The 10,922-nt window shown below is 42.5% G+C and overlaps 2 protein-coding genes across 2 annotated transcripts; both read right to left on the bottom strand.

Annotated features, from left to right (window-relative positions):
- Nucleotides 1–354: 354 nt before the first annotated feature.
- On the bottom strand, nucleotides 355–3,166 carry LOC135715865 (pineapple eye protein-like). The gene is made up of 5 exons (XM_065238858.1): nucleotides 2,761–3,166; nucleotides 2,200–2,690; nucleotides 1,145–2,133; nucleotides 641–1,092; nucleotides 355–564 (listed from the first exon to the last, which is right to left on the bottom strand). Exons 1-5 carry the CDS (start codon nucleotides 2,893–2,895, stop codon nucleotides 520–522), a joined length of 2,112 nt encoding a protein of 703 aa, XP_065094930.1. The 5' UTR covers nucleotides 2,896–3,166; the 3' UTR covers nucleotides 355–519.
- Nucleotides 3,167–9,052: 5,886 nt separating this feature from the next.
- LOC135716450 (sorbitol dehydrogenase-like) lies at nucleotides 9,053–10,630 on the bottom strand. Its single transcript, XM_065238977.1, has 4 exons — nucleotides 10,387–10,630; nucleotides 10,289–10,322; nucleotides 9,412–10,222; nucleotides 9,053–9,340 (listed from the first exon to the last, which is right to left on the bottom strand). Exons 1-4 carry the CDS (start codon nucleotides 10,444–10,446, stop codon nucleotides 9,163–9,165), a joined length of 1,083 nt encoding a protein of 360 aa, XP_065095049.1. The 5' UTR covers nucleotides 10,447–10,630; the 3' UTR covers nucleotides 9,053–9,162.
- Between the last annotated feature and the right edge of the window lie 292 nt (nucleotides 10,631–10,922).

The raw sequence follows: 10,922 nt of genomic DNA, 5'->3' as shown, positions 1-10,922 counted from the left end.
GAATTGTATTTTGTTTTCTCCGCCTATCTCTCCCTCTGAGTATTTTTAGTGCAAACCTAATTCAATTAAAATGCTTAAATAGTTAATTACAAGCATTTAAAAACTTCTCTCCCACAACCTCTCCGTGAAGGAATTTTGAAACCATCATCATGTTTTTCGTTCTTATGTTCACCGCGGGGTCAACTTTAGTTCGCGAATACCAGCCTATACCCTTAGGGAGGTCATCGTCCTCGCCAAACAGTTTATGTTCTGCCGTTTGAGTTCTGCATTTTTTTTTTTCAGTTATGCTCCATTTATTCGCAACTACTACTGCAACATAAGTTCTCCTTAAAATAGATTTAAAAAAAAAGTATGTAATCATTACAAAACTTGTTATATTGAACTGCGAAAAATGTTAAGATTGATAAATGATTCGTTTCATAAGAATCCGTAGTCCATAGATAAATCGGGTTCAGTTTTCATCAAATGCAAAATTACGCCACCGTTCAAACGCCGTAGGTGGTTGGTGATAGTAGCACGTCAGCATCGATTAAAAAAGTCCAGTAGATTACGTTGGCTACGATCCTATGTTCACGAAAAGAAGACGTTATTAATCTGGTTTCTCTCTCTCTCACACACACACAGCAGTTGCTACACTTACCAACTTCACAAGCTTTTTCCGGATGGTTTTCGGTGTTTTCGAAACGATAGGCTTCTTCGCACTCTTTGGAGGCTTAGTAGTACGAGCGGCTATTGCACTGCCGCTGCTGCCGGGTCCTCCACCATCAGCAGGAGCATTCGTAGCGGAGCCTTCCTCTTCCGGAGGAGTCTTCCTGAAGAAACTGTTCAGCGTCTTCTGCTGCTGGTGACCTTCACTGCTGGTCGAAGGCTTACAGCTACTGTCGCTGAACAATGGCGGCGGCGTTGGCGGGAATACGGGCTGCCGCTGAAGCAGTTTCGGTTCGATTAGCGAAGATGGAATCGGGGAGGCGGATAGGTCGATGACGTCGATTGGTTCGACGGAGGACTTCATTGGACTGTTTGGGCATGTGTTTTCCGCGTCGTTGGATGGGAAAAGGGCAACGCGACTTTTGCTGCTGGGCGATGGACATGCTGGAAAATTCACCGTCTAAGGAAGGTCGTCATTAAAATTAAACCAACTTACCTTTCTTCGCTGTAACGTACTCCGGATCAGACTCGCTGGTGGACCGTTTTCGTGGCACGGTTTTCGACCCGAGAAGCTTCAGTTTGAACTGCTTTGCAAAAGATTTCTGGGCAGGCGTCTTGGGACGCACGATCTCCTGTCCCACCGAGGCATCCGTTAGCGTGTCCGTGTCGGAACGGATGACTTCTTTGATCGACTGCAATTCTACCATCGATTTTCGGCGCTGCTTTTTATTTAACTTCACACGATAGTTGAAATCGAACACGGTCGACGATCCGGCGGAGGATGCTTCGTCTTCATTCTCCGAGGAAGTCAACGATTTGATCTTTTCCGAGCTGAGCTTCTCGAGCCTTACGACCGGTTTGGTTCGAAGCAATTTTTCGACGGAAGCTCCTCGTGGCAGTGGAATCTTCTTGACCAGTTCCTCCAGACTGATTTCTTCGCCATTCGAAGAAACCAACGAGGAAGAACTAGACGAAGACGTGGACAGCCGTCGCTTCGACGCTGGTTTCTTTCGTTTAGAAACCAGATCGGAATCGCTGTCGTCACTGTCTATTGTGGTTCGTCTTTTCTGAGATTTGCGTTTGCTCGTCGATGCAACTGACTCTTCAGAATCTGAATCAGCCGATTCCATCTGACGTCTGCCACGTGATCGGCCCCTAGAACTCCCCTCTATGCTATCGTTACCGGCTTCCGCCCGTCTTGCTGCTTCCGCTCTTCGGGAAGCCTCGGCTAGCTTCAAAACCGCTTCCGGCGGCTCATCACCAACAATCGGACGACAAAAGGTGCAAACATAGTTCTTCGAGGGAACCTCCATGCACTGATCATGGCGACAAGTCGAACCGCACGTTGCACACAGGATCAGATCCCAACGCTTGCAATCGTCGTAATCTCGCCCATTCCGACAGCGGCACTCTTCAGCGTCACACTCCGAAGGACGTTCCAACTGATCGTTGAATGCATTCGGTTCCAGCTCCCACGAGGCATCCCTGGAACAAATAAAAAAATATTCAGTATTCAAATACCAATTCACCCACCTCCGCCGCTTCACTTACTTTTCCGGAATATAAATGCCACGCTGCTGCATCTGCTGGCTAAAGTCGTCCTTATTGTTGCACAAAGGGCACTTGAAAAAGTACCCCGCCGATTGGGCAAACTGTGCCACGCAGCTCCGATGGAACCAGCCATTCTGACAGCACGGGGCACGAATCGATTCCAGCTTCCTGTACGGTCCCATCTCATCGTAGCAAATCCCACAAGCTTCGGTCTCGGAGTGTTTCACCTTATCCACCAGCGCTACGTGCTTATCGCACCACGACTGGAACGTATCCACGTAATGCGACAGGCACTCATTCTGGATCCCACAAAGCGTATGGAATGAACGGAAGCACTTCTTCGCGCAACACGAAATGTTTGCATACCGTTCCTTGCAGATGTAACACTTTTGTCCTCGGATACGAGCTTCCTCATTTCTGATGTCCTCCTCCATGAATCCAAAGATTCCCTCCTCGTCTTCCCCATGCTGGACCAAATTCGACGTCAGCAGCTGAAATTGATTTCCCATTAGTTTAATCATTCACAACCAACCAAAAAGCCCAAATTGGAAGCAAACCTACCAGACAGTGGTAGTGCACTCGAATGCGCCACTTTTTGTGAAACTTCCCCAATAGAAGCTCATTATCCTCGGGACTCTTGCAAATGAAGCAGCAAGACGATGACGTCGCCGGCGGAGTGGCCATCAATTGTCGCATCTTTCTCGTGAATTATCCACCATAAAACTCAACCAACGGGTGCCACGCAATTGTCAGAACATTTTCCACCAACTTCCAGCCTAATCGACACAATTTTCCTAATTAATATGCACTAATGACCGCCAGCTTGGATCACAGCAGAGAAACGAAAATGCACCCCCCTACCGCTTGCAGCACGACTTGATTCTGGCGGTTTCCTCAGCGATGGCGGCAAAATTTTGTTTTGACTTTTTGACGGCTTGCTGTCTCTCTCTCCACTCTTCGCGCTCGTCGCTCACAGCAATGAATAATACCGAGGTTAGGCAATCGGTTAAGTGTGTGAGTGTATGATACAAACAATTTGTGACGTCACTAATTGCGTTTACGTTGATTTTTTGCTAAGAGGACGAGGAGACAACTGGCTTCTTATTATTTTATCTACATCTCTATCTCTATTAGCGAATTCGTTTATTATCGGGGTTAACACCAGTTCCAACCCAGTACGAAACCGAACTTTTTGTCAGTGTGAACCTCAACCTGAGCTATTTAAAAACAAACGAGCCAACTGACGTTTGTCAGAAAACAAGCAGACCCAATCTTGATCCCCGATCCAGGTTGGAACTGAATAATAAACGAATTCGCTATATGTATATCTATCTCTACCTCTATCTTACGCACTTCAAATCGGCCAATCACGAGCTGGTTCGCGTTTGACAGAAAAGTGGTTCGTATTGTCTCCCTTAATAAAAAATTACCAGAAACGAACGATAACCCAAATGTTGGACTATTCCACAAATGGTTTGGATGATAACCCGAACACGTCGTTAAGCAAAATAGGCATAAAGTTTTTATTATGGTCCTCTTCCTCTCAAACTTTCTTGAGGTGATAGTTGTCTCTATCCGATGATGTTGTTGGTTTGCGTGAGCGTACTCAGGATCGCGTGTAAAGGGCCTTAGGCCGCGGCCAGGGTAGACGCGATTCGCGACGCGACGCGACAAATTCAAAAGAATCTTATTATTTATTATTATTCCTTGCGTCAATCGCATCGCGTCGTGTCGCGTGTCGCGTTTACCCTGGCCGCGGCCTTAGAAAGTTTGTTTAAAAATGCTTTTGTGCCGTTATCAAAAATGTTATCCCTGAATATTTTGGATTACTAATCCAACCATATTTCACGATCTGCTTCACCTCTCTCTGTACTCATTGCGTCGCGCTCTCGAACTTAAAAAAAGTGTTTTGTATGGTTCGAACGAAAACAAATATATGGGTGTAAATTCCCAAGTACTCAGTTTGAGGACAAAAGCAACCTTTTTGCATATCAGAAAACATTGCGTGAGCGCATCTTGCTGCTAATATCTCGACGAGCTCCGTTGCCTTCATGAAACGAAAATAAATAATTTTATTCATGTGTTTCACTTATACATTTTTGCCATATCATCAACCTTTGACATTCCATAAGACAAACTACATAGTTCCTCTAAGAATACTTGAGAATACGCAATATTAATACATCATTAATACATTTCATTTGACACATGATCTTTATTAACTCTTTGTAAGGCGTCTGCTTATTAGCTGACTTATACATATTATCAACAATCAGCAATAGAAATTTGTTGGCAAATTTCTATTGCTGATTGTTTCTATCCGTGTTCCACTTCCCCGCGGTGCTTTCATCGAATACTGAATACTTGAGATCACCTTCAAAGCTGAACTCATCTTGGCATCCGCATCAACAAAATCAAAACAAAAGAAGTGCTGCCGGCCGAGCGGATTATGGTGGCATTGATTCGTGCAGTACTAGAAGAGAAAAGTGATGCCGTAATTATTTACTTCACGGCCAATAAGAGTCACTCAAAATTGACTCGAATTTTGCTCAAAATTGAATAAAGTGCGATTGACAAATCTAAATAGATGCCCGCCCTAATAAAAATAACGATAAAACGCTGTCCAGACTGGAGAGTTATAACATGTTATAACGGTTGTCAACTAATTGCAACACAGAAACCACCATCAAGATAGCGCTATAACATGTTATAACTCTGTAGTCTGAACGTACTATAAGAAGAGTTTAACGACGTGTTCGGGGTATCATCCAAACCATTTGTAGGATAGTTCAACAACCATCCGGATTACTGTTCGTTTATGGTATTTATTAGTGCGATGCTTAGATTCTTTTTTTCCTCGATTTGTTTTCTGTCGATCTTGTTTTCCGTGCTGAGCACCATAATGCTACAGACGCCAGGGAGGCAGCTCCCACACCTGGACCCTACCTATCGACCCATCAACTCATGACCCGTGGATCAACGGCTTTACTTTCCTTCCGAAGGAAGGCGTGATCAGAGATGTTATGTCTCAGAACATCCCGGCGGCGCCGACTGGGATGAAACCCACACTCAAAAATATTACTATACACAGATAGATTAAAATTTAATCATTTTATGCTTAATCAATATTTATACATTGAATCTAATTCTTTTTTTTTGTCAAAATTATACTAAGTCTGAATACCGATGAAGTATTCGTTCAGAGTATACTGCTGATTTAGCCTTTGACATGATTAAAAAAAAAAAAAGTGAGCAGAATCCAGGACAGAAAACCGACGGAGGAAATTGAAGTGGGGATCGGTCAGATGACAACAGTCCCAGAGACCTGACGCAAGACGGCTGGAAGAATATCTTCCAATGCTTCAGATGGATGAATTTAAGGTGAGTTGATATTTATGTTAAAGTTTACTTAGGCATCACATCGCTCGATCTGCTGACATTTTTTTTATGAAATCATTTCCCAAATTAAACTATCCTTTCTGCTCGACCCGTTCTACCCTCTAATTCCAGCGATGAAGATGCCAAGTATGTCTTCCTGCCGTAGTATAAGACATTTCGGTCAGGAGAGTTGCAATTTAGTGTAACTTTTATACTATTTAGATTTGAATATTTTTTTAGTGCAGGCCTGCTGGGGGGAGAGGTAATCACGCCATCAAAGTTTGACAGATGAAATGAAGAGTTCGTGCGGATTTTCCTACGTTTCGAGGGGTGCATCGATTAGCTTGGGACCGAAGAGAGTACCAGAGCTGAGCCAAAAAGTAGAACCCGTTTCTTCGGGACCTTCTTGTCTTAGAATTACCTCTATCATAGAGGTAACTCTAAGACTAGAAGGTCCCGAAATAACGTGCTCAACTTTTTGGCTCAGCTCTGGTACTCTCTTCGGTCCCAAGCTAATCGATTCACCCCTCGAAACATAGGAAAAACTAGAAATACTAAGAGGAAGAGATGGGCGGAGAAAACAAAATACAATTCGGCAGCAGGGATTTGTACCTGAACAATCTTGCAACCCTTGCTAGAAGCTAGAATTTTACATGACTGTTACTTTTGATTCGATTTACGTGCAAAATAATAATAATCAATTATTGATTACATCGCTATAATTTGCACATTTCTCGATGAACATTTTAAATGGTCTTATCTGCATTGATCGATTCTCTTCATCGATTTTCTCTTCCGTTATTATCTCAGCTGCAAAACCTTTCCCTGTAGTAATTGACGTTTTGGACGCTAGATAAGAACCTCCTTTATCAAACTATGTGGTAGAATTAACGCGAAATCTGTTTGCATAGTAGTGGTTATGAAAAGAGAAAGTCGATGAAGAAAATCGATCAAATCAGATAAGACCATTTGAAATGTTCATCGAGATTTCTTTGTGCCATTAATTAACCAACTAAGATCATTTAATCAATAGAGTTAGAATATTGTTTTTTATTAAAAAAAAAACTAGTTGAATTTGAGAAACACACGAAACATAAAGGTGATTGAGTTTCTGTTCGATTGCAAAACTCTCAAATTTAATCTAGTAAGAATAAGAAATCCTCGGAAAAAATTCTAAAGGGAATGTTCGATTGGCTCAGATTTTGACAGTTCATTTGGCTCAAAACATTCCTTCCGCTTATCTCTCCCTCTGAGTATTTCTAGGAAAAACCAATAACCCCTCATTTTATCTGTCAAACTTTCATAGCTAATCAAAACAAGCATTGCGTAGTACTAGAATTTCGACTAGAATAAGATCGTTAATCGTTTGCTTGGGACCAATAGGCTAGTCAAGTAGTGAACCAATTTAAAATCGTTAGTTTCGTATTGATTGTTGCCTCTATGCTAGAACCATAGAGGTAACTCTAAGACCACTGGGTCCCGAAGAAAATCATTATTATTTTTGGCTCACTCAGTACCAGAACAACGGTCCCAAGCAGTCCCAAGATATTTCACTCACCCCTGCATGTTCTGCATGAATCTACACACCCCTGATGTTATCTGTCAAACTTTCATAGCGAATCAAAACAAACATTGCGTAGTAATAGAATTTCAACTAGAATAGGGTAGGTTAATCGTTTGCTTGGGACCAATAGGCTACTAAAGTGGTGAGCCAATTTAAAATCGTTAGTTTCGTATTGATTGTTGACACTACTATTGGATTGAACTAGCATTTTCACCAAATGTACTAGAATATTTTGGTTCTATCTCTTTCACTCTGCTCAAAACTGAAATGCATAAAAAAATGACAAAATGATACGCACTCTGTCAAAGAATCATTGTACATAAAATCAACTTTGTTCAAATCAAAACAAAAAACTAACCCATCTGGTGGATGATGGCACAAGCTTCTAAGAAAATTCTATTACAGTGAACCACATTATTTTAATGGATTTCTTCGCCAGTAAGTCGTCTGTCACTTCGTTTGTGGTAGTAGCGTATTACCATAGAGGTAACTCTAAGACTAGTAGGTCCCGAAGAAACGTGCTCAACGTTTTGGCTCAGCTCTGGTACTATCTTCGGTCCCAAGCTAATCGATTCACCCCTCGAATCATAGGAAAATCGAATAACTCCTCATTTTATCTGTCAAACTTTCATAGCGAATCAAAACAAACATTGTGTAGTACTAGAATTTTGACTAGAATGGGGCGCGTTAGTCAATTTGCTTGGGACCAATAGGCTACTAAAGTGGTGAGCCAATTTAAAATCGTTAGTTTCGTATTGATTGTTGGTATTACTCCATAACGAATGAGAAATGATGAAGTATTCGGTTTTGATACAGTTGTCATTCTTCCCTTCATCGCAAGGAATCGATTCTAATTGAAAGGTCCCGCTATTTATACCCTTCGGAGAAGTGAAACACCCTCCAAAGACGCGCCCCTTTATCAGTCAAAATTGGATTCCTTAGCAACAAAAACAAGCAGACACCGATAATGACCATGCATCAGAACCCTAGTCTTAACCACTTCAAACTAGGGAACAACGAATACTCACGCTACACGAGAAAAATGCCTACCATTGTTGATCGATTTTCACTTTCGCGAATAACCCGACTGTAATGCTGGGTTTAGACTAGGCAAGTCAAATGATCAACTCAGTTGAATTCAATTGGCTTGCAAAGTTGAGCCTGGTTCAACTTTTTTCAATTCAAGTGAGTTGATCAAGTCAGTTGAATGGCATGGTTTACACGTTCAATTCACGTTCAAGTCAGTTGAATTCAACTGACTTGATCAATTGACTTGCCCTATCTAAGCCCAGCTTAAATGAATTTCCCATTCAGTGTGTTGGTTCAGGGGCAAGCTAACACCATCTTCTGTCAAACTGTGCTGCGAGCTTAGCGAGAAATTCGTTTATGTTGCCGTGGTAAGCCAACGAGGATAGGCCTTTTTCAAATGTTACACGAGAACTCATTTTTTGCTTGTTTCAAGATCATCCTCGGTCCATGCAACCCGAGGACTTATCACTATCAACAAGGCATAAAAAGTAACAAGGACTAAGACGTGTTCCTTTGATTACTGAAAAATCCCGTTCCCCTAGTTTGAAGTAGTCAAGACTAGGAATCGGTGGTAGATCTTACATCCCGTAACATACCCCGAAAAGGTGATCTACCCACGTTACGGGGTAGAATAGTGTTACAGAAGCACTTTTATTGTACAGACTTTTATTTTTCTTATATATATGTTATATAAGCTTATTCCAGAAACTTCTTTCATACAATTCTTTTAGGTTCAAAAATGTTAAAGTTTCGTTTTCTTCTTTTTCTAGAAGTTTTTGTCTTTCTTGAAAAAAGCAGTTTCTGTTAGAAGCATGACCGTCGTTATATCACTCTATCTAAAAAAAAAATGAACACAGTATACTGTTAAGCCGGAAACAGTGTTGTTTTATTTAATCACCTTAAATTAAAAACATCAAATTTTTTGCTGAACTTTCCACAGGTATTTACGAATTAACTTACTGAAGTTTACTTAAATTAAGCATCATTAGCATCTACCTTGAATTATTCTTATCCTTCGGTTGCACGTGAATCATAACCTTGATGGCCCCGCCAAGTCCGTGTCGAGAAGTATTGAAAGCTTCCGCCGTTTCCTCGATGTTGAAGTGATGCGTTATCAGGCGTTTCACGTTGATCTTACCACTCGCCACGAGACTCAACGCAGACGGGTAGCTGTTGATCAGGAAAAAAACAAATCGATTATTCCAGTGATTTAAAGCGAAAACACGTTCTACAAAACATACTCATTGCAATAGCGAAACACGCCACGAATATCGACCTCACGTGACAGTGCATTCACCAGTGGGATTTTGATTTCCGCTGGGCCCATACCGACTAGCACGGCGCAGCCACCCGATCGGGTGGCCAAGATTGATAGTCTCGAAGTGGCCTCGGCTCCACTGCAATCAATTGTCTTATCTGGCGCACCATCAAATAATGCATGGACCTTCTTGACGACTTCCTGTTCGTCAGCTCCTCTTTCGACGACCACGGTTCCGTCCGCTCCCAACTCTTTGGCAACGTCCAGTCGATTCTGCAGTAGATCCGTCAGCACGACCCTACCAGCTCCCATCGCTTTGGCGGCAATGAGCGTCACCAATCCAATCGGACCAGCTCCGAGGATCAACACTTGCGAACCCAGACCAACGCCGGCCCTTCGACAAGCGTGAACTCCTACGGACAGCGGTTCCAGCAGTGCTCCTTCCTCCATAGTCACATGCTGGGGCAGTTTGTAGCAGAAATCAGCCGGATGGGTATAGTATCTGGTCAGGTTTCCGTCGTAGGGTGGCGTTGCACAGAAGATCATGTCCAAGCACAGATTGTAGCGTCCGTCTTTGCAAAAGTCGCAAACGCGACAACCGTAACCTGGTTCGATCGCCACGCGATCACCAACCTTCAGGTTGCGAACTTTGGAACCGACCTGGGCGACAACTCCGGCCGCTTCATGACCAATTACCATCGGTTTCCGAACCACAAAGTCCCCGATGCGCCCGTTGACCAGGTAGTGAACATCCGATCCGCAGATACCGACGCAATCCATCTCCAGGAGGACCTCTGGAACAGACGTAACAGCTCTTCAAACAATGAACAATGCGGAGAACACTTGCAGACATCACTTACCGTCATCCTTTGGAACTGGAATGGGTCGTTGTTCCTGAAACGAGCATGTTATTACTTGGCTATGCAACGGTCTAAAATGAGAAATTATGAAATCTCACCAATCTTAAGTCCTCAATTCCGTACAGGACGGCAGTTAGATTGTCCTTGGATCCGGACATGTTTGTACTCTTCTGCAATAATTCACACTTGATTTTTTTTAAATCACCAATGAACGCAAGAGATATTCGAGGGATCGACCGATCGCTACCAACGTCAATGCAGTAATACGGCCAGCAAGTCACGTAAGCTTATCTTCTTGTTGCTCTGGAGAAAGAGATGCACGCGGTCTCCGTCTCTATCAGTTCAGTTTAAGTATAACAAAATGCTACTCAAACAGAGCAAAGCATGAAAAAGAAAACAAGTCTGCCAAGCTTTATTACTGATTATACCAAAATCATCGACTTGCGTTATAAACGAAATTCAATCTGGAGAGAGAGAGAGAGAAATATGAAAAACAAACGGCACTATAAATAAAACTGACCTACATATTCACCTTTCGTGAACAACTTGAAGGGCAGTTTACTTTTGTGCGTTTTCGGAAATCTCTAAGCCGGTTTTGTTTTCTACGCATCATTCTTGAATTTATATCGTTATG

Source organism: Ochlerotatus camptorhynchus, unplaced genomic scaffold (assembly GCF_037179485.1).
Source record: "Ochlerotatus camptorhynchus isolate MF236.1 unplaced genomic scaffold, CSIRO-AGI_Acam_v1.1 ptg000046l, whole genome shotgun sequence".
In the NCBI taxonomy this organism is placed as follows: Eukaryota; Metazoa; Arthropoda; class Insecta; order Diptera; family Culicidae; genus Ochlerotatus; species Ochlerotatus camptorhynchus.
Note: the sequence above shows the minus strand (reverse complement) of the source record. Positions and strands in the feature narration are given on the sequence as shown.

Coding starts and splice junctions, on each gene's coding strand:
- LOC135715865 (XM_065238858.1), bottom strand. CDS start 2,895: ATGCGACAATTGATGGCCACTCCGCCGGCGACGTCATCGTCTTGCTGC. Junction 2,134..2,199: donor GGCATTTATATTCCGGAAAA/GTAAGTGAAGCG, acceptor TATTTGTTCCAG/GGATGCCTCGTGGGAGCTGG. Junction 565..640: donor GGAAAAAGCTTGTGAAGTTG/GTAAGTGTAGCA, acceptor TCGTGAACATAG/GATCGTAGCCAACGTAATCT.
- LOC135716450 (XM_065238977.1), bottom strand. CDS start 10,446: ATGTCCGGATCCAAGGACAATCTAACTGCCGTCCTGTACGGAATTGAG. Junction 10,323..10,386: donor GAATTGAGGACTTAAGATTG/GTGAGATTTCAT, acceptor TGCTCGTTTCAG/GAACAACGACCCATTCCAGT. Junction 9,341..9,411: donor GTGTTTCGCTATTGCAATGA/GTATGTTTTGTA, acceptor CCTGATCAACAG/CTACCCGTCTGCGTTGAGTC.